Source organism: Ursus maritimus, unplaced genomic scaffold, assembly GCF_017311325.1.
Source record: "Ursus maritimus isolate PB19 unplaced genomic scaffold, ASM1731132v1 scaffold_25, whole genome shotgun sequence".
NCBI lineage: Eukaryota > Metazoa > Chordata > Mammalia > Carnivora > Ursidae > Ursus > Ursus maritimus.
Window position 1 is genome coordinate 7,635,411 of NW_024425008.1, and position 23,362 is coordinate 7,658,772.

The 23,362-nt window shown below is 40.6% G+C and overlaps 1 protein-coding gene across 2 annotated transcripts in view; it reads left to right on the forward strand.

Annotated features, from left to right (window-relative positions):
• Window positions 1-49: 49 nt before the first annotated feature.
• The window catches only part of ATG2B (autophagy related 2B), a 73,063-nt gene continuing 49,750 nt past the window's right edge, over window positions 50-23,362 (forward strand). For both annotated transcript variants that reach the window (XM_008702438.2, XM_040641469.1), the window contains exons 1-8: window positions 50-680; window positions 12,218-12,380; window positions 15,355-15,507; window positions 15,962-16,064; window positions 17,440-17,602; window positions 18,700-18,879; window positions 22,426-22,522; window positions 22,764-22,949. In XM_008702438.2, coding sequence (XP_008700660.2) covers window positions 519-680; window positions 12,218-12,380; window positions 15,355-15,507; window positions 15,962-16,064; window positions 17,440-17,602; window positions 18,700-18,879; window positions 22,426-22,522; window positions 22,764-22,949 — 1,207 coding nt within the window. In that variant the 5' untranslated portion in view covers window positions 50-518. The remainder of the gene's footprint in view (window positions 681-12,217; window positions 12,381-15,354; window positions 15,508-15,961; window positions 16,065-17,439; window positions 17,603-18,699; window positions 18,880-22,425; window positions 22,523-22,763; window positions 22,950-23,362) is intronic.

Here is a 23,362-nt window from a genome sequence, read left to right on the forward strand (position 1 = left end):
CCTCCTCAGTTCTAGTGTGGCGTCACTTCCGCCTGCGCCCGGCCGCGCGCCGCGAATGTGGGTGTCGCGAACGCGCCGGGAGCGTCCCAGAGCCGGGAGCGCGCCCCGCGGATGACAACAAATTCGTCGTGCGCCGGCGGTGGAGGAGCCCGCCTCAGTACCTGCCTCAGGCCCTGCTGCCTCCCCGCGTGTCCTCTTGCATCCTCTCTCCGTAACTACTAGGACCCTCGCGGAGGCCCCGCACTCCCACCCCGGGCCTGGGCCGACGGGGACTCCGACGCGCCTGGTCCCCGCCAGGCCTAGCGCGAGCCGCGCGGCTCGGGCGATGGGGTCGCCCTGAGGGACGCCCGTCGCCCAGCGGTCATGGAGGGGCTGTCCCGGGCTTAGGCCCCTCCGCGGACCGGGGACGCCGGCTGGGACCCGAGGCGCCGCTGCCGCGGCCTGGAGCCGGAGCCTGTGCCCAGGGCCGGAGTCGCCGCCGCTTGCAGCCCCCGCGGGCCCCGTTGCCAGCCCTTATCATGCCTTGGCCGTTTTCGGAGTCCATTAAGAAGAGGGCCTGTCGGTACCTCCTGCAGAGGTACCTGGGCCACTTCCTGCAGGAGAAGCTGAGCCTGGAGCAGCTCAGCCTGGACCTGTACCAGGGCACTGGGTCCCTCGCCCAAGTCCCCTTGGACAAATGGGTAAGAGCCGCCGGCGGCCAGCCGGGAGGGTCTCGCTCCCCTCCTTAAGGCGATTTGAACGAGTGTCACCCGAGTTTCGTGACGTTCAGCCCCTCCCTGGGGATTGTTTAGATCTAAGTGTGGCAGGGCTCACAGAAATGTGTTCAAGTATTTAGTCTGTTTCTAGGAAGTTTGCGTCCCCAAATCACGTGTTTCAGAAACTTAACAGAGGTGATGGAGTCTACATTGAGGGAAGCAGCTGCGTCAGTGGTTTGGGGGCTTTGAAAGCTGGCCGCGACGGGTCCCTGGAAGGTGGTGACCAGGGCTGACACTTGGGTACTAGGGGTCGCGGGGTTCCTATTTCATGGGATGACACTCTGGAAAGGCTAAGGATGAGGAGGACCTTTGGGGATGTCAGAATTCCTAGTTATTCCTTTATTTTGGGTTGGCTAGTTGAACACCGGGGTCTGGGTACAGCGTCTGCCATCTGGAAGGAGGTTAGGCGAAGGCCTCCCGCCGGCCGGTGTGCCTGTTTTTGCTTGATGATATGTTTACAAGGCCAACCTGTGAATGGTTGCGTGGCCCCAGTAGTGCTGGTTAGTTTTGCTTATTGGCTTCACGTGACATCGTAAAAGCAGGTGTTGCAAAAGCTCTGAAGCTGCGATATTCAGACATTTAAAAACCTGTATTCTCCTTGTCAGCCGGAGGCTGTGAGTTGACTCTGTGTCTTACAGGTGCTTCACGTATAGTTTAACTCACCACATATGGTTGTACCTGCATTTGTATGTTCAGTGCATAGTATTTCACTTAAACTGTATTCAGCCTTGAGTTGAGCAAGAATGGAGTGACTTTTCTCCTTCCTCCAAACCCTTTATTTGTTGGCTAGAGTTTGCTGCTGGCAGTTTGAATTGGTTGTGCCATTTTAGAGTTTTTCTATTCTAAAAGCAGTCCTACACAAGCTACATTTAGGATATTATAAACATAGGTGACTTGCCGGTGACAGTTGAGCAAAACAAAAGGAAACCTCCCCCTCCCCCATGTAAGCTGTTTAAAAAGCTTAAATATTTTTTACTTTTATATAAAAGTGTTTAACAGAGTAATGACTTTCTCAGCTGCAGAAACCTGAAAAACTCAAATTATGCTAACATCTTATTATGACCCTTTGATGAATTTGTACTAATATGAATAAGCATTTTTTTTCAGTAAGCAGATGACTTAACTAAGGAGAGTACGGGAGATAGTGGAAAAGGCCTGGCTTGAGTAGACCTAGCCCCACATCAGGCTAGATCACACTAGCCCAGGCTGCCAGTTAGCTTAGGGTCAGGAGACGTAGTAATTCACCTGAGTTTAATAAACACTAATGGAGTATGCATTCCATGCCTGGCTCTGTGTCAGGGTAATATATTAATGTAATTCATAGCTGAAGACATGGATTCTGATGGATATTTTTAAGTTGGGTCACCCATGAATCTATATGCTTCTAGTAGAGGTATGAGTAAACTATCTTAGAGGAGGAGGATTGGGCATTTATTGTCTTTTGTTGTTTGAATGACTTTATGCATTCTTTTTTATTCACTAGTCACATTAACCCTATAAGGTGGGTATTATTTCTATTTTAAAATTGGAATTAAAAAAAATGTGCCCCAGGTCAGACAGCTAGCAAGCGGTACTGTGAGAATTCAAACCTGTCTAATTCTTAAGCCCCTTATTTCTTCACTAATCACATGGCTTCAAGCCAGGGAAAAGGGCAGTTAATGTTTATTGAGCATCTACTTATTTCAGGCACTGTGCTAGGCACTCTTTTTTTTTTTTTTTAAAGATTTTATTTATTTATTTGACAGAGACAGCCAGCGAGAGAGGGAACACAAGCAGGGGGAGTGGGAGAGGAAGAAGCAGGCTCCTAGCGGAGGAGCCTGATGTGGGGCTCGATCCCAGAACGGTGGGATCACGCCCTGAGCCGAAGGCAGACGCTTAACGACTGCGCCACCCAGGCGCCCCTGTGCTAGGCACTCTTATTTGTGTAGTTTTTATTTAATCTTTATGGGAAATCAGAGGTGGTGATATTTGTTTTTGTTTTTTTTTTTTTTTCATGTTTTATTTCTTTTTAGAGAGAGCACACATGTGCATGTGTCGGGGCGGAGGGGGTGTGGTAAAGGGGAAGGGGGGGGAGAGAGAGAGAGAGGAATCTTAAGCAGACTCAAAGCTCAACATAGAGCCCTACATGGATTCCAGCCTCCATCTCAGGACCCTGAGATCATGACCTGAACCGAAATCAAGAGTTGGATGCTTACCTGACTGAGCCACCCAAGGGCCCCAGGTGGTAATAATTGAATTTACAATTTGACTTCAGGATTGTTAACGTAACAATTTATGGCTAGACTTAATCTGAAGATTATGGTTTGTTTTGTTTCTTGAAGGCTAAGGATATGCCCAATTAAAATGTCAAAGCATTTAGTAAACGTTTGTTGTTGCTGATTTATCTATTCTAGTGTGCTGTCTCTGAACTAGGATAAATTTTGATGTGACACTTAGCTATAACTCTTCAAAGTTCTTTTTTTTTTTTTTTGATTTTGTGTTATTTGTTAGCACGTGCACACGCACGCGCACACGGGAGCAGCAGGCAGAGGGAGAGGCAGGCTCCCCGCTGAGCAAGGAGCCCGGTGCAGGACTCCATCCCAAGACCCAGTATCATGATCTGAGCTGAAGGCAGGTGCTCAACCAACTGAGCCACCCAGGTGTCCCAACTCTTCAAAGTTGGGACTGATTCCAAATTCAGTTGCTTTTGACTTTTGATTCTAATGACTTTCATGAGTGAAACAAAGAAGATACCTGGCAAAGATTCATAGGTCCAAATGGAAGAATCACATCATTGGCGACATTAGTAATGTTTCAATTCTCAACCATCAATTATGCACAGGATTGTGTTGAAATTGATTGTGACATTCCCTTCTTCCTTGGTCTCAATCAGTTTTTCTTGATAATTAATTGGAAGTTGTTGCATTTATATGTATATGAAAAATTAACTTTAAAACCTCTTTTAAAAAATTCTTTTAAGACTTTTAGATTCACTGGGATAATCTCGTGTTTGCAAATCTTTTATAACCTGTGTAGATGACTTTTAAAAAAAGACAATATTTTTGATTGTTTCAGTAACAAAATCATGTGTGAATGGAAACATTTCCAAATGTAATTTTCCAGAATGTCTTCTCTGTAATACAGGTATCCTTTGAAAAGCATTTTTTCCCTTTTTTTAAAAAAGATTTTATTTATTTATTTGACAGAGTGGGAGAGGGAGAAGCAGGCTTCACACTGAGCAGGGAGCCCGGTGCAGAGCTCTATCCCAGGACCCCGAGATCATGACCTCAGTGGAAGGCAGGTAGCTCAACTGACTGAGCCACCCAGGCACCCAGTTTTTTCCCTTTTTTTGGGAAGATTTTATTTCTAAGTAATCTCTACACCCAACGTGGGGCTCGAACTCAAAATCCCAAGATCAGGAGTTACATGCTCTACCAACCTGGCCAGCCAGATCCCCTGAAAAGCAGTTATTTTCTCACTTGTTATTAAAGTGATATCCTTACTTTTGGAGGGGGGGCAGAGGGAGAGGGAGAGAGACAGTTTCAAGCCGACTCCATGCTGAGCGCAGAGCCCAACACAGGACTCAGTCTCATCACCGTGAGATCATGACCTGAGCCGAAATCAAGAATCAGACACCTAACCAACTGAGCCACCTAGGTTCCCCTAAAGTGATATCTTTACTTTGAAAAGATGGTGTGTTTTTGTTCTTTGGAATATACCTGCTAGGTAGCATGTGCTGTTGATAGCCATGGGTTGTCACATAAATAGCATATTTGGAACTCTGTGTGTAGAAGAAAACTGCTTATCATCTTTAAATTCAACTCTTAAATATTTGGCCATAAGAAAACAAAGTTTTTGTCACATTCTGTCTCTTTACAAAGTTCCTACTGTTTCAAGATCTGTTTTTATTAATGTAGAGTCTATGCTAAATAAGTTTCAGAATGCCGAAGTGGAATATCCAGGTGAGGGCACCACTCTTAACATCTCCCCAGTGTGGAACCACTGTTCTTCACTTTATGCCCATCTGCTTAACGGTGTGAGTAAGAGTATCAGTGCCCATTTGTATATTAAATGTTGGTACACTTTTTAAATCTAAAAATGTGAAAAATTGAGTATAGAATGTCTAACTTCTCACCTACCTTTATGTCCTCTGTTCTACTCTCTGGAATACATACACCGCACTTTGGAGATCACTACCTTCCAAGGGCTTAAAGTGGAAGGGAGGAATAGAAGCAGGGGGTTTGAAACTATTCTACAACTGTAGTGGGTTCATATATTCATAAATTGTTTTCCCAAGGAAGTGGTTGAAAATTTAAAATGTTGAAAGGAGGAAATTCTACTTGGGTAGGAGGTTGGATTTGATGACTCCTCCTTTTCCAACTCTTTAAGATTTTGACTTTATTATTTCTTTGAATTGAAGTTTTTTTTTGTTTTGTTTTTAAAGATTTTATTTATTTATTTGACCGAGTGAGAGACAGCCAGTGAGAGAGGGAACACAAGCAGGGGGAGTGGGAGAGGAAGAAGCAGGCTCCCAGCGGATGAGCCTGATGTGGGGCTCGATCCCAGGAGCCCAGAATCACGCCCTGAGCTGAAGGCAGATGCTTAACGACTGAGCCACCCAGGCGCCCCTGAAATTTTTTCATCAATTGGTTCATTTACCTTTATTGAGTTCTTAGCACATGCCACTATGAGGGGCTGGGGGATATAGCAATGGATAAAGACCCTTCACAGAAGTTCAGTATGTCCAGGAAGACAGACATTAAGACATTGAAGACTTTTAATTTCAACTTAATAATCTTTCTATTGCTTTCCTGCTTATACTGGTATATATAATAAAATTATCTTTAGTTCAAGCAACATCGATTACTAATTCTATGCCAGATGGTGTAGTAGACCAGTGTTACCTTCTCTTTGTCTATCTATATGCATGAAACTCACTGATAACTGAAAGTAAAATGGCCTTCAACATAAGAAAAACTCTAAGGTAATCTGTGATATGACATTTGCTGAGCACTTCAGGGGGCTCTGCTTTTAGGTTAAGAATTAATCACAAGCATATACTTCATTGGGCTAATGAGGAAAATGTTGCCTGAGTAGATAACAGGGAATTAGTTTGTCCCAGTGGGCTGAGACTTTTATCCTCATACACTGTAGTAGACCTTGGAATATCACAGAGTGAGTGAATTTCCAAGTACTTTATGATATGGAATATAGGGAATTTTGCCCAAGTGCATATAAGATTGTATAGAAGTTTGACCTATTTAAACATCTTCTATTTAGAGATAGTATTTTGTACCTTAGTGGCACAGTGTAAATTCTTGAACTATTGACTCTTTTCAGAGCTGTTTCCTTAACATTACCAAATTATTTCTTTTAATACTATTCTTCACTGCCATAATAGAACTTTCTGAACTGTTATAAACTTAAGGTAGCCACAAAATTGAGACAAATGAAAACTTGGTGTTTATTGGGAAGAGAATTCTATCAAATCCAGTTTCCTAGATAGTTGTCTAATGTTAACAGATCCCCATGTTACAGAGGCTACCATTGCCTATATATAGTTTAAAACACTTTAGTGTATTTTAAATTATTTACTTTTATTATATAATTAACATGTTGATTGCAAAAAATTCAAATGGTAAGAAAGATGAAGTATATACACAGACACACGCATATATATATAAAGGAATGTATTGAGTATTGAGTATGAAGTAATATCCCTTAATCCCATCTTTTCCAGAGATAACAAAAATTTCAGACTTTCTTTTTTAAAGATTTTATTTGAGAGAGAGAGCGTGTGCGCGCACACACACAACCAGGGGAGAGGCAGAGGGAGAAAGAGAAACAGGCTCCCTGCTGAGCAAGGGAGCAATATTGGGCTTGATCCCAGGACCCTGAGATCATGACCTGAGCCAAGGCAGATCCTTAACTGACTGAGCCACCCAGGTGCCCCCTCCCCATTTCAGACTTTTAATTGTGGAAGTAACCCATGAGACAAGCCATTCAGAACTTTTTATATGATGGGCCTTTTTTTAGAGCCAAACATTCTAAATTATTCATTTAAAATTGATATGAAAATATGAAAAACATGAGTAGAAGGCTGAGTCTTGAATGACCATGGCTTACTGCACTAGTTTATTGGTTTAATAGGAAATATTAGATATGGAGAAGGTTGTGTTTGTCCCCCTTCCTTGTCCCTGTGGGAGTGGGAGCAAGTGGGAGAGGAAAGGAGGAGATTGATATTGGGGGGAGAATAAGTTTCAACATTGACTTTTTTTTTTTTTTAAGGGGCTTTGGAACATCCAGACAGAGATGCTCAGGAGGCAGTGGGAGCTCTATGTTGTTACCCTTAAAAATAAAACTGCCAGTTGCTTTCCTGGCAAAAATTGGTTCATTTGGGTAGCAGAGAATTGCAATCTGGGACAAGTAAGCTATAGCAAAACTATGGGCTAGACTGGAGAACAAAGAAGTAAGCTTTTTTACAGAGGAAAGGGAGAAGTTGGAAGGGCTGTTAGAAACAAAAAGTCCATTGGAGTAAACTGGAGTTCGAAGTCGAGTGGCTCTTCAACGGCTGACTGTGACTGTCTCTCCCCAGCTTGGCTGTTGTGGGCATCAGGGAAAGGAGGAAACTTTCCTGCCTCCTGCTGGGATAGGAAGGTAGTAGCTAAGGTAACATGGACTTGCAAGGTAGGTCTCTCCTTGCTGGGTTTGCAACTGACCACCAGTGGTAGGGCATGAGAGCTTTCCCTCCTGGCCTCCTGTCTCCATTTTATTTTATTTTTCAAAATTTATTTTTTTATTAGCGTGTGCGAGTGCAGGGGGAGGGGCAGAGGGAGATGGAGAAACAGAATCCCAAGCAGACTCCCTGCTGAGCGTGGAGCCACATCTCATGACCAATGAGATCGCGACCTGAGCAGAAATCAAGAGTCAAATGCTCAACCGAGTCGCCCAGGTGCCCCCCTTCCATTTTAGATGCGGTTTTCTTTTATTAACTCTCCCAACATATATGATATTGGAGTTGAGGGAGAGCTGGAGATAAAGATTTAGAAGTTATCAGAGTGTCAATAGTGACTGAAACACAGGAACCGCACAGAGTGCGTGGGTAGCATGTAGATGAAGCTGAGAAACAAAAAAGGCTGAAGATGAAGCTGAGTGAGGTGAACACCACCATTTAAGTGGTGAAGGACTGGAAGGAAAAGTGAGAGTGTGAAGAGTGTTACAGGAGCCAAAGGAAGTTAGGATTTCAGACAGGGAAGCAGTCATAGGAATTAGAGATGAGAATTCAAGGAAGGTGAGGACTGAACATGGTTGCATTCGGCAGCTCTTTTTGGCAGTTAAGAGCAATGTCATCGGAGCTGGGGGTTAGAAGGCAGGTAGTAGTTGGTGATTCCGGTAAATTGTTGCCTTGGCTATGGGAGAAATGAGGTTGATGACTAGAGGGGACGTAGAGTCAAGGTAGGGGATTTTAGTTTGCTTGTGAACACAACAGCATCTGTTTATTAAGCAGCTTCCATCTCTGTATACCGTAGTGGGTGCTTGTATAAATGTTTTCTTGCGCGCTGTCAAACACACCTTGAATTCCGGGTAGTGCTCATCATTGCACTGGGTAGGCCCTGTGCGAGATAAAGAACAATAGTCAACATTATATTGTGAAGTGTGTACTTGGTACCAGGAACTGCGTTAATAGCTTTATGCATTATCTCATTTATGCTCCTGATCACCCTGTGAGATAGATACTGTCCTATTTTATGGCTGAGGAAGTGGAGACTCAAGAATTTGTTCAGAGCCACCCAGCTAGTAAAGTGAGCTAGGACCTGAATACATGCTCTTTTAAAGGAGTGTTCTTCAAAACACGTTTGCCCAATTTTCTTTTAAAGTTTTTGAAAAATTATTGCATTCCCTTGTGCAATTTAAAATTGACTTAAAATTTTTCATAATAAATTTTGTTAAAAAAAATTCACCCAAGAGCATTTGGAAATCTACTTGGCTGAATCATGCAGTATCCCACCTAGCAGGTAGAGGGGAGCTCCAAAGTTGTGCAAAAGGGAAGGTTTTGGAAAGAGGGAGGGTGGGGCAAGAAGTTGCCAGCAAAAGAAAAGATTGTTTCTGGCCAGGACTTCTTTCCTGAGGAGAAAGAGCAGGGACTTTTAGATGGATTACCTCATCTTCCTTTGGGGGTGGAGAGCCCACAGGACAGATTACCTCACTGGTTGCCAGCCAGAAAATCCAGATTGATGGGCTAAAATTTCATTCCTGGAGAGGTTCAGACTGCAGTTAAGTCGATTTGCTGTTCTGGGGGGCAAGTGACTCCACCTTGGACTTTAGTTTTCTTTTTAACAGTTTAAATAGTTGTAGAGAGTAATTTGTATTATGTTGTAAATATTGATATAAAAAATACATATTTTCACCCAGTAAGATCTGAATACCCATCATTATACATTTAAAAGTGCTTGAACAAGCTCTTCATTAATAGTTGGAAATTTAACATTGTATCTTTTCCCATTGAACTCATTTGTCCATCTTGCTTTGCAAAATTTTATCTTAATTTATATATTTTATGCTCAAGTCTTTTATTGATCATGTTATGCTTTCTCTACAATAAAAAATTAAATTGAAATTGATCATATTTAAAAATTTACTGTTACCATCCAGCTTTCTTTTGTATTAGGTAAATATTTCCTTTTTAATTCCCTTTAAAATTTATTCCTTTTAATTCCCATTTTAATTCCTTTCATGATTTCCTCACTTGATGTTTTTTGAGCGGTTTCTTTAGTTCCTCTAAGGGCTTCCCGTATTGATCTTAACTTATCAGTATTTCCTTCAGGTAACCATTAGGCTTTAAGTATTAACATTTTTCCTCTGAAATTGTGATTATTATGATTATAAGTGCAGTTGATCAAAACAATATAAATATACATTTGAAATACTAAACATAAAAACTTCTATTGGAAATACATTTTTTTAAAAAGATTTTATTTATTTGAGAGAGAAGGCAGAGCAAGATAGAGAGCATGAGTGGGGCTCGGGGGGAAGGGGCCCAAGGAGAAGGAGAAGCGGGTTCCCTGCTGAGCAGGGAGCCCAATGTGGGGCTCAGTCCCAGGACCCCAGGATCATGACCTGGGCCAAAGGCAGACGCTTAACTGAAGGAGCCACCCAGGTGCTCCTTAAGAAATACATTTCTTAATGATGCGTGTAGGTGGTTTTCCCCCTCTTCCCTGATTAGTTCATGTGTCCATCAACAAATATGCGTACAACTAGAATTTGATAGGGCTCATCATAAATTTCATTCTAAATTTTTGAAATAGTTACAGGCTTTAGTCATAAATAGGTAGATGAGAATTGAAGGGATTTTGTAGTAACATCACTTAGTTTTTTGACTTTCATTGAGTGTCATGCCAAAGATATGTGTAAGATAGGGAACGACTAGCAAACTTTTTGCTGGTGCTTCCTGGAGATTTTTATACCCTGGCAGTGCACAAAGGAAGATTTGGGAAGGGAAAAGATAGGCCTTTTTGGCGAAGTGGGAGAAGGGAGATTATACAAGGGAATATGGGAGAGGAAATCCAACATGGTGCCACAGGTAAGTACTCTTCTTAGGAAGGTCAGTTTTAGAATATTTTTGTGGATTGAGGATCTGGGTGTGTTTACCTTAAAACCACCCATGCCGGTGTACTCTTCAGAAAGTCTGTAGGATTACACAAACATCAGCATGAAGAAAGCCTTTTAAAGTAGTGACCTCCAATGATAAAATGTGAGCCAGCTAAATCTCAACATTCAGCGTTAGGTTTGTAGACAAAGAATTATGACACTGCTGTTCACCATAGCGTGCAGAAAGTACCTTACATATACTTAAACTGACATTTAATAAACATTTGGTGTTTTAAGTTCTTTTAATTTATAAAGTACATTGTCCAAAAAAAGTACATTGTCAAGAAATACACTTAATTATTCTAGTAACGATATTTACATCCATTCTGTCTTCCTTCTCTTGTAGTCTGGCTTGCCTTACCACACCACTGAAATCGTTTTCAGTTGGATCACCAGTTCCCTAAACATCGGAAAATCCAGTCGACGCTTAAAAATCTTTGGCCTCTTTTTGCCTTTTGTTGCACTGCACCACTCTATTTATAATTGTCTTTCCACGATTTTGGGGGATGTAAGACTTTCTTGATTTTCCTTCTACCTCTCTGCTTTTTTCTAGTTTACTTTGCAGGTCCTCAAGTGGGCTCCACGCCCAGCATGGAGCCTGATGTAGGGCTGGATCTCCTGACCTTGAGATCATGACCTGAGCCGAAATCAAGAGTTGGACGCCCGACTGACTGAGCCACTGAGGCACCCCCGATTCTTAATTCTTGAATGTTGGTGGATTCAGTCCTAGGCCTCTTGTCATTTAACTCTACATAAGTTCTCAACGGCTGTCTGTCCTCACCCTAGGGCTACATTGACGCTCTGGATTCATAGTGCCCTTCTGTATCTTCAGGCCAGATGGCTCTCCTGACATCTAGACCAGAATATCCAGCTGCCTCCTGGACATCTCCACCTGGATGTCTGCTCACATATACTCTTTGGAACTCGGCTCCCGAGCTCCCCCTAACCTGCTTCTCCGGGTTTTTTCCTCAGTAAACGGCACTGCTAGCTAACCAGCTGCCGAGGTCCCCAACCCTGAAGTCATTCTTCATTCCTTCTTTTCTTTATTTCTCATGATGACAATTAATTCTACTTCCTAATATTCTACAGAAATCCGTCCACTTCTGCCCTCGCCAAATCAATTTCCCTGGCTTCTCTTACTCAGAACGACCTTTCTGCCTGAGTTTTGCTTTCCTCCAATACACGCTCCGCTTGGTAGCGGAACTGAACTGGTTTGCTTACAGTTTTAATCTCGTCGTGGTGCCCTTGCTTAAAACCTTTCAGTGGCGTCACTTTGCTCTTGAGATAAATGTCAGAATCTTTAACATGAGTTACAAGGCTGTTCGGATTTCACTCTCGCTTAATCTATGTGGCTGTATCTCTGGCTCATCACCCTAGCACTGGAGCCTAAAGCAGCTTTTCCTTTTCAAAAAGTTTTACGTCTCAAATATGTGGGCTTGCACTCTCTGACCTCTGCTTTCTTTGATTCCTTCCACACGCTGTTGTCTCTGTGTGGATCACTGTGCTTGCTTAACAACTCAGCCTGTCTGGTCTCACCTTTAAATAGCACTTCCTCAGGTGGCCTGCCTCGGATCTTCGGGTTAGGTTCCATTACGTGCTCAAATAGTACAGTGTATTTCCTCTTTCACGTAGCTCATCGCACCTTAATTATGTGTGTCCCTCGTGGTAAGCTATCTTGTAAACTTCGTGAGGACGGGGAGTCTTTGTCTTGGACTCTGCTTTCCTTATCCCTAGTGTCTGACACACATATCAGCATATTCAGCATCTTTGAATTAGTTAACAAGTTTGAGTTCTTGTTCCTGTGATTTCAAAATGCACTTGGTTTTTCTCTTTAGTGTCTCAATGAGATCCTGGAGTCGGCAGATGCGCCTTTAGAAGTCACCGAAGGATTCATACAGTCAATTTCTCTGTCAGTTCCGTGGGGCTCCTTGCTACAGGAGAATTGTGCACTGGAAGTGAAAGGGCTGGAAATGGTCTTCCGGCCTAGACCCCGCCTAGGTAAGTGTGTTACGTGTTTCTGTTTTGTTTGTTTCTCTTTGTATTCTTCACAGTTCGGGAAAGTAACCTAATTGTATTAAATTCAGTATTTAATTTATTACTTAGCATTGTATTTGTGAGATCTTCAGTATAAAATATTAGGACTTGGGGGTGTGTGATTTTTACCTTTAGAGTTACTTGTTGCCCTACTTACCCATGGGAACTTTAGTATATACTGATGATTTGGTTTAATTATTTGTTACTGATTATATAAAGTGACTTGTGTTTTAAAGTTTCAAAGTATTGTGCCAGAAACCAAGGAAGTGCTCAAACATTGATGGAGAAATGTTAAAAGGACAGAGGATTGGGCTTATAGGTGCTCTCATTGGCCAAGTCTGGGACTAATGACAATAAATGGATTAAAACACTTGGAATTAAAAAAAAAAAACCTACTCTAAGTCCATACTGTTACAGATAAGTAATCAGTATGTAAGGGAGGCAGGAAGAAGGGAAAGCTCTTTATTGCAGTGGAATATCTACTTGAGTAGAAAAAATGATAGACCATCACCGTGTTTTTGGCCACCAGGGTAAAAATTGATACCGGTGGTCATCATCAATGAATGCTAACCCCATTTGGTGAACAGTTGTTGAGGAGCTTAATATTGAGATGTATCAACATACCTCCCATTGATTACATATTATAAAAATGTTTCTTTCACAGTGGAGGAAATTGACAGTCACCACAACAACCCTAGTGGTCAGTCTTAATTTCATCAGTAGTGGGTCAGACTGTCACAATGTGTGTCCTGATGTGATGGCTGAAAAGGACACATTGTATATATACTATTCCTGTTAAAATTGCTTCATCTGAATCAATCATAAGAAGGCAGACAAATCCAAAATAAGGGGACAGGTTGTTACTCTTTAGAGTATCAGTATCATGAAAGACAAGAAAGGTAGACTTGTTCCAGATTAAAGAGTAAGACATGAATAACTGCAGTAGATAATCCTGTTTTTTTGTTTTTGTTATGAAGGATAGCACTGGGACAGCTGGGAAATATGGGTGTGGAATGTATAGAAGATAGTGTCTTGTCAGTGTTACGTTTCTTGGGTGTGTCGTGTTGTTGAGCTTTTGCACGGGAATGTTTGTATTTTTAGGAGTTTCCTGCTGAAGTATTTAGGAGTGAGTGTTAGGATGCCTGCAGTTTACCTTCAGATAGTTCAGCAAAAAGAATGAGAGTGTGTGTGTATTTGCGTGTGTGTATATACTTGTGACCAATCTAAGTGAAGGCTGTGTAGGTGTTCATTGTACCACTATTTTACTCTTCCTTAGGATTGAAAATTTTCCAAAGAAAAGTGTGGGAGGGAGAAGCTTTAGAGAAGTAGTAAGTTATTATTTGTAAGTGTATCCGTGTGGTAGCTTTAGTTATATATATGCTGTTTTCTGACTTATCAAACAGTGTATAGTGTTTCTTGCGTGCCAGATGCTGTTGTGAGTGCTTTACCAATATTATTTTACCATAGCTCTTTGAAATAGATATGTTTGTTAGCTCCAATTTATGGAGCAGGACATTGAGGCACATGTGGATTCAGTAACTTGTCCAAGGTCGTAGCTAGTTAAGTGGAAAGTTGGAATCTCAACCCAGGCAGTCTAGTTCTGGAGTCCATGTTCTTAACCACTGTGCTCTGTTATAGCTCAGATTTTCTACTTTGGAGAGAGAGAGAGAGAGTGTGTGCTTGTGTGTATGTGTGTGTGTATTTTATAAGCCAATAGTCATGATATAAATCACCTTAAATTCCGAATTTAAATTCTTTGAGTGGCAAGTGATACCGGTGAAGATATACTTGAAGAATTACAATCCTAAGTGCTGTCTGGAACACCAAAGGTTAAATTATGCTTACTGGAATTAATAGCACCTGTACTTTGAAAGGGTAGTCTGTGCATGGAAATCCTCCTTGATAATGGCATTTAACTAACAAGAATATTTTATTTTTTTAACCATGATGAGTACATAGAATAATATTTTCCTATGGAAAGTCAAATTTTCTCCCTTTAAAAATATTCCATGAGAAGGGTTTTTAAATTCCATTTTGGAAGGCAGTAATTCTAGTAATCTCTGTCAGTTTGTTTTGAATATTGTAAGGAAGTGTAGTGCAATTCTTTGATGAGGGACGACCTGGAAAGGATTTTTCCCAGTTCCTGGATTCCTCAAAGGATGTTCTTCGGTTTTGTCTACATTTATACTGACCTTCTAAAGCCTGGGTCAGATGCCACCTCTACCAGATTTCCTGTTAAATTCTGTCTGTGGGAAGAATTAACCTCTTGATTTAGCCGTCAGTGTTTTCTGTTGATACTGCGCAGTTGCTTACTAATTCTTCTTAACCACATCTCATTTCTTCCACTCTCTAGGCTCTCAGAGGGCAGAATCAATCATTATTTTTCTGTCCCCTACTGCAGGGTCAGCTAACTATGGCCTGCAGGCCAAATTTGATCTGTCATATTTTTGTAAATAAATTTGTATTGGAACACTACTATACTCATTCATTTCCTTATTCTCTCTGGCTGCTTTTGCACTAGAGCGAGAGAGTTGAGTAGTCAGGGTAGAGACTCTAGGGCCCACAAAGCCTAAACTAGTCGTCATCTGACCTTCGCCAAAAAAATTTGCTGACCCCTGTTCAGTATTTTGAACAGTACCATGCATGCATTAGATACTTGTTGAATGAATTCATGAATTAACATTTGACAGATACATATCATTTAATGAGAGCACATGTCTCTAGTCTTCTTTCTGTGATTTTTTTTTTCTTTTTCTCAGTTATTAGAAGGTGATGTTTAAATCTCAAGAGTAATTTCTAGAGTATCATATGCCTGTGTAACACCACTATGTTATATATCTCTTGGAGGGTTAAGAATTTATTTCGAGTGTGACGTTTTAAGAAATGGCTTTGTTGTAACTATGAGAAGTTATTTAGGATTAATCTATATTTTCTGCAGCAACTGGTTCTGAGCCTATGTATTGGTCAAGTTTCATGACCAGCAGTATGCAATTGGCAAAAGAATGTCTTAGCCAGAAATTAACAGATGAACAAGGAGAAGCATCACAGCCTTTTGAAGGACTTGAAAAGTTTGCTGAAACCATTGAAACAGGTTTGGCATTATTGAGTATTTTTTAAAAATTTTAGTTTGTTTTTTTTTTTAAATTAGTAATTTAGTACCTTTCTTTAGTAAGCCTTGTATAAGGAAAACCATTGGAGTGATTTTTTTTTTTTTTTAAAGGAGTTACTGTTCTCACTTCAGAACTTTAGAATTGCGGTTATTTGAAATATTCAATTTAATTTCAAGTTCTTTTGTACCCTAGTTTTTCCTCTGTTTCTTTTTGTCAGTAGAGTGTGTTGGGCGTTGTGCAGGTACCTGTTGAGATGTGTTGGGGTAGGTGCTCAGTAAGGCAGAATGTTTTATTACCAAACTCAAGATTTTGGGATTTTTAAGGAAAGAAATACAACTTTATTTTGTACGTTCTTATTACTATTTATTCCTTTCATTAGAAATTTTTATTTAGTATATGTATGGTCTCATGTTGACGGTTACCTGTTTACTCCAGTACTAAGAAGAGTGAAAGTCACTTTTATAGACACTGTCTTGAGAATTGAACATGTGCCAGAAAATTCCAAAACTGGAGCTGCACTTGAAATTCGAATAGAAAGGTGAGACTTCTTATATCTGAGAATAAATGACCCTATTCTTTTCTTTTGTAAGTAATAAGATCTGACTTTCATTAAATTTTATGATGCTTTTAGAGATTAGAAGTGATGCTATTGAGTAACTACATTGTATGGTTTCCGAGTAAATGCTGTTCCAAGATACGTTCTAATCCCATAATCGAAAACTTAAAGTCCCAGTTGAGGTATAATTGTATATAATACTGTGTGGAATTCAAAGCAAATGATTCTCTTTTAGTCAATAATCAAATAATAATCATGAATATGGGAGTGCTGCTAAATTTAAGGCACTGCTGTTGGAGTTTTTTCATACCAGCGACACGCCTGTTTCGGCGTGTCTCCTTAACGTGAAGGGCTTCTTTGCTTTCCTGTGCTTGATCTGAGTGCTGCTTTCACGAGAAAGGCTAAGCCTGCAGTGTTCTTTGAGAGGATTCTGTGAGAGTATCTGTGCGATAGTGATTTACTTAAAAAGATAGAAACCAGCACTTGGTTTTCTGTGTATGCCCACTTAGAGCCTTATAAATAGCTCCAAAACAGAGATTGATTCATACAGATACTCCTGAGTGTCGATTTGAGGTAGTCACTGGTTTTGTTTTTGTTTTTTGGTGGGCAGCAAAGCGAAGTTTATTGAGAGCACAGTAACATACAGATAGTACCAAGCACCCAAAGAAGGAGGGGACCCGGGAGGGTGGCCCTTGAGGTAGTCACTGTTCACCTGTGTCTTAATGTGACAGAAATGTGCAGAATGAAGTGTGTGCACTGAGCACCAAGGACACTTTGTATAGGAATCTGTTGGGGGCTTTTACCAAATTTTTAAGCAGATATCTTATGATTTCTGTCTTCCTATCATCATAAAATTACCTATTAGTGAAATAGTTATTGTTAACAGATTTTTGAATTAGGTTGCAGTACCTGAATGGTATATTAAGAAGTATCTAAGATCTCATGCATGTAGAACTACATTCTGTATTTTATTGAAACTGAAGTGTAGTCATAAGAACTCAGAGTCACAAGAATTCAAGAAATGTCATTCATTGAGGACTTGTGACTTGGAGCCAAATGCTGTCTCACTGTTACCAAGAGATGTTTGTGAGGGAGACAAGAGTTGTTTTCCTTGAGGCTAACTTTAGGAAGTTACTAATCTTTTCCCCCAGTTGAGGAGCCCATAAAATTATCCTCCTTGAGGCTGAGGTCTCTTGGTGAAAACGTTTCCTGTGGCACTAATGCTGACCACATTCTAGGCCTTTTCTAAGGAGTGCTAACACTTAAAAAACCCTTTACCTTAAAAAGCTGTGTGTGTTTCTTAGACTTGCAAGTAGGTTTCCTTAGGAGTTTTATGCCAACGCTTTTGAACTTTCAGAACTGTCTACTGTGATGAAGCTGCGGATGAGGCCTCAGGAATTAACGTGCATCAGCCCACAGCCTTTGCTCACAAGTTACTTCAGCTCTCCGGAGTATCTCTCTTCTGGGAGGAGTTTTCTGCGTCAGCAAAGTCTTCCCCAGTGTGTTCAACTGCACCAGCGGTAAGAAAAACAAAAGGAAAAAGCCAAACACTAAATCATAGGTTTTTAAAAAGTTTGAATTAGCAGCGCCAGGGTGGCTCAGTCGGTTGAGCGTCCGACTCTTGATTTCACCTCAGGTCGTGATCTCAGGGTCGTGAGATCCAGCCCAGCATCAGGCTCTGCACTGGGCATGGAGTCTGCTTAAGAGTCTCTCTCTCCTTCTCCAAAAAATAAATTAAAAAAAAAAATGGTTTAAAGGAGGTCTATTAAATTGTGCTAGGATATAGAATATGTGTTAGTGAGTTTCCATCCGATCTGGAAGTTAACACAAATATTCAGTAGGGAGTCTCACATTTCAGAGTTTTTAAAATACTCATGATTAATGCCTTTCCTACCAGTGCTGGGTATAACATTGGATACTGCGTCTTGTGGGAAAATGGTATATTAACAGCTAATACCCTTTTAAAATAAAAACAAAAGCAGTGTTCACATTTACCTTACATAATGACTATATTGTTGAAAACTTACAAATCATATCTTAAAAAATTTTTGTAATTTTTATTAATCCTTTCTTTTTTTTTTTTTTTTAAAGATTTTATTTATTTATTCGACAGAGATAGAGACAGCCAGCGAGAGAGGGAACACAAGCAGGGGGAGTGGGAGAGGAAGAAGCAGGCTCCCAGTGGAGGAGCCTGACGTGGGGCTCGATCCCATAACTCCGGGATCACGCCCTGAGCCGAAGGCAGACGCTTAACGACTGCGCCACCCAGGCGCCCCTTTATTAATCCTTTCTAAGAGTGGAGAGTCCTTTTATAAATCAGTCCTTCCATAATTTGTCTTTTATATTCAGATTTTCATAATTATAGAATGTCTATTAAGTTTTCTTATTGCTGTAATTTGAATAGATGTTGTGCTTTTTTTCATAAAGTCCTTTTCCATGATTTACTTTTATTACTGTTGTGTTTCATGCTGGCTATAAGACAGTGGTTTATTCATCATCACGTAATACAGTTTTTCATGTCAAATTTACTCTTAAGTTGACATTTGTATTTTGCATTTCGGTTTATTTACAGTCAGGTGTTTTAAAGAATTACTTTATTCTTATTGCCTCATTGTAGGAAACTGAGCCAAAGCTGTCACCTAGCTGGAATCCCAAAATTGTTTATGAGCCACACCCACAACTAACTAGAAATTTACCAGAGGTAGCACCCTCTGACCCAGTGCAGATTGGAGGCCTAATTGGTAGGCTGGAGTTGAGTCTCACATTGAAACAGAATGAAGTACTTCCTGGAGCTAAGGTCAGTATTTGTTTCATTTTCTACAGATAAAACAGAGGTACAAGTATTCTTGAATGTGTGCAGTGACCGACCCACTGATTGGCTACTGTGGGTTGTCCTGTAACTAGCATGCCCTCTGTCCTGGATTATGGAGTTCTTACTCTCAGCTGGTGCCTCTGTCCTTAGGTCTCAGGGACTCATGTGAGGACTGTCTTCACCCTCTGCTCAGCTCAGGTGTTAGCACTGTCTCCTGCGCTTGCTTCCCCCCATTCTAGCAGTTCAGAAACCTTCATGAGTTAATAAATTAGGAATTTATTGAAGACCCTTTCTATCATCATAGCATTCGGTTTAATGGAGAAGAGATTTGGAAGTAAGTTGACTATAGAAGGTGTTTAATTGTATGCATGTAAAAATGCCCACCCAGATGTGTTTTGAACAGAATGACTGTTTTTATAGTTGTATAATGTTTATGAAAAGAGATTTTTTTTCCCATGATGTCTTATGGCTTTTTGAAGACCCTGTAAAGACAACTGCACTTGTTTCTTAGGGAACATATTGAGCAGTGTGCTGGAGAGTCAGGAAGCCTTTATTTAGTCTGTTAAAACATATCTGTGAAGTGTTATTTTCAAACTTTGAAATCTAATTTTCTATATAATCTCTGTAAAATGTAGTTTAAGAAAATATCAGGATTTGTTCATTTGTTTACTCACTGGACTAACTAGCTGTAGATGTTTGAGTGACTACTGGGTGCCAGGCCCCATGCAGTTTCTTGAGGGAGATGTAGAGAAGAGTGGAATACTGCCTTTGCCTTAATACAACATATAGTAAGGGATATAGACATACATTGCTGTGGGGACATGGAAGAGGGAGCAACTGAGTACTTGTGCACACACGGGAGAAGATTTTCAGAGGATTGAGGATCTCCAGCAATCCATCTTGGACTGTCACGCCTGACTCCAGTTAGAGGCAGAGGAAGGTGATGATCAGAATGCCAGCTTTCCTGTTGCTGATTACTTCGTCTCCTTTTTTTTTTTTCTTTTTCTTACTGCTCTGTCCTATCTCAGGTGGTATGGAATCCTTTCACCAGGTCTTAAGCCTGTTCATAAAATAACAGGAAAGCCGTAGGTGTGTTTCAACACTACAGGGAATGCCGAGAAGTGCTAACATCCTTGGGAAACTGACACACCCATGCCTCTGGGGAATGCATCAGCTAGTTCTCTAAGAAGGAAGAACCATGGCATCACTTTTATAGTTCTCTTTTGATTAAATTAGATAGTCCTCCACATTTGCGTATTAGATCTTTGTGCATACCGGAACTTTTGCACATTGTGTTGATTTGTATAAGTGCCTTTTCGATGTTACTTTTGGACATCTGTGTATTAGGTGACAAATGAACATGTGGAATTATAGCATGATGGCATTGTTTGCCAGCCAGCGTTTGATATTTGGAGAGGTTCCCATCCTTGCCTACATGGTAATTTTGTGTAGTAACTTGAGTTTGAGTACCTTTTGTTATTTAATGAAAATGAAGGCTAAATGGAAAAATCAAAGTTCTAGATATTAGCTTTGAGAAACATAAATCCCAGTGAACTTAATGCCATGTAGACAAAGATGGCATTGGTTAGGGGTGCTCAAGTGTCAGATCTTCAGTCTCGCCAATGTTCGTTAGATCCACAAGTTTTTCAACTGTGCATCAAGATGTTATGAAGGATTTTTTGGGGGGGAGGCTCCTGGGTGGCTCAGCCAGTTAAGTGTCCGACTGTTGATTTTGGCTCAGGTCATGATCTCGGTCGTGAGATTGAGCCCGGGGTTGGGCTCCACACTCAGTAGAGTCTGTTTGAGATCTCTCTCTCCCTCTTCCTTTGCCCCCTGCCCCCTTGCATGTGCATGTGCTCTCTTTCTCTAAAATAAATCTTCCAAAAAGTTTGTTTTTGTTTTTGTTTTGTTTTTAGTTCTCTGAGATGGTATCCACCCCAAATAATGTGTCAGCCTGATAGTTCACATGTTCAGTTTTAGCATATACTTTCAGGAATGCATCCTATAAGGAAATAGACGAGCTGTGTGTATTGAATTTATAGACTTTTTGTTTAGTTACCATGTCATATTGAGTGTGAAATTATTTTAGTTATGTTCTGTCTTTTCTATTTCCAGAGGAAAGTAAGAGGTGCTTTGCTCTTTGTATGCCAAACTTAGAATGTAAAAATAATATTTCTATGAATATTAGAAGTGAAACTCTTGATCATTCATCCTAGTGAAGGTCGGAGATTATGTTTTCAATACTAAGAAATTGAAAACCGGTTTTTAAATATGGCTTGTAATCAGAGATTTTCCCACTGTCCCCAGCCTAAACTCCTTGCTGATTCACTGTCTGGGATGGCAGCCGTCAGCAAGGAGCCCCATAAAACAAGTCCACGGAGAGCCATGTCATTGGAGGAGTGAGGCTTCCCATCTAGGTCAGCCTAGGTTAAAATGCTGGCTCTGGCTCTGTAGATAGCCTTGTGCAAATCTTTGTGATCCCGTGTCCTTGTCTGTAAAACAGGAGCCTTACTAGAATGTGGGGAAATGTAATAAAAGCATAGTGCCCCAAACACTCAGAAAAAGGTGATAGTGATGATTGTTATTACTGGAGAATGTATTATATTCTCAGATCATGGAAACCTCTTAGTATTACTATGTAATATTTTTTGTTTTTAGAATCAGATGAAACTATCCCCCTCCCCGGGAAGATACCATTTCCAAATATAAATGTTATTAATTGAATTCTTTTAAAATTGCAAATTGACATAAAGATAATAGGAGTGTTAGCATTAGCCCTAAGAGGAGGTGAGTGAAAAGTAAGGCAGGCATACTCAACGTGTTAGAATGTGATATAGAAAATAGAGTAATTGTTTTGTCAGCATATACTCCACAGGAATCAGGATGAGACCGGCTGGGGCTTTTATTTCCAGGAGGAAAAATGGACAAAGACTTGGAAAAGAGCAAGGCATTCCACATGAGCACCACTTCATGGGCGTTTCTGCTGTGGCCCGCACTTTCCTGCCCAGCAGAGAACGGGCTTTGTGGAACACTGCCTGGGCGTGTGGAGAGACACACTGTTGGTGGGGAAGGCCTCCCATGCTCTGCTTAGGGAGTGTTATCCACAGGCAAACTTGGGAAAGCCAACTTCATTTGCTCTTGGTTGGAATCCCACTTTGAGGATTATGATTTGAGTCTTGAAGTCCTGTTGGGAGTGAATTCTGAGCTATCTTCGTATTCTTCCTAGTGACTGTGGCTTGAAGCCTCCTCAAATACTTGAAATACTCAGGAAACTCAGATAAAAAGTAGGACATTGGACTTGCCAACATGGAATTTTGCAGGAGGATTTCCTCCCTTAGAACAAGAGTTTGGTGGCCTTTAAGTCTTTTCGTTTCGGTTGTGTGAATTAGTGGAGGATATCTTAAGCAAAGGAATCCAAGACTAAGTAATCAGTATTCATCTCAGTGCATTAAAGTATACTGGGATTTGTGGTGATGAGGTTTTAAAGAGTGTTTATCCTGAATTGCTTTTTTTTTTTTTTTTTTTTGGAAGTTGGATATTGATGGACAGATAGACTCTATTCATCTATTCCTGTCACCAAGGCAGGTGCACCTGCTTTTGGATATGTTAGCAGCTATTGCTGGACCAGGCAAGTATGGCAATATGCAACTCTGTTATTATTTTTAATTATTTAAAACTTTATAGATTCTGTGATTCTTAGTTGCTTAAAGCTACTGCAGAGCTCTGGTTAATATTAAATAGTGGAAGTTCTGCATTGACTGTGGCATGAAGTTGCTGTTGGTGTTGGACAAGTGGGTTTTGGGAGAGAGATGAGTGATTGAATGACTCCAAATTTAATTACTGTTTTGCTTTCCTTTCTGTACTTGTAGAAAATTCTAGCAAAATAGGGTTAGCTAATAAAGATAGAAAAAACCGACCCATGCAGCAAGAAGATGAATATCGAATTCAGATGGAATTAAACCGGTATTACTTGAGGAAAGATTCCCTCTCAGTGGGTGTATCTTCAGAGCAAAGCTTTTACGAGACAGAATCCGCTCGTACACCTTCTAGCCGTGGTAAGCCACTAAAACAATTGACACTGGATTCCTACAGCGTCATCACAGAGCAAAGTAAACTTAATTTGGCTGCTGTGAAGTGGAGTTTAGTAATGAAAGAACGGAAAAGCTGTGATCTAAGAAGGTTTAAATTTATGTTGATCTAACTGCAGCCTTACAGTGATGCGCTGGCGCACGTATCTTTTTTTGATTGTGTAATCTTGCTTTGTAAATCACAATTTCTTTTTTTTTTTTTTGGTAATTTACAAAAATGTCAATTTTTACAAAAGATAAATTGGGGTAATTATTCATTTTGTCAAATTCTTACATGCTCGTATAATGATTTACGGTTAAATGCCCTTAAATGGAACCTGTTTTTCTGCTCTTCCATTAATTACACATAAATACAGTCTGTCCCCAGTTTACTTTGCATT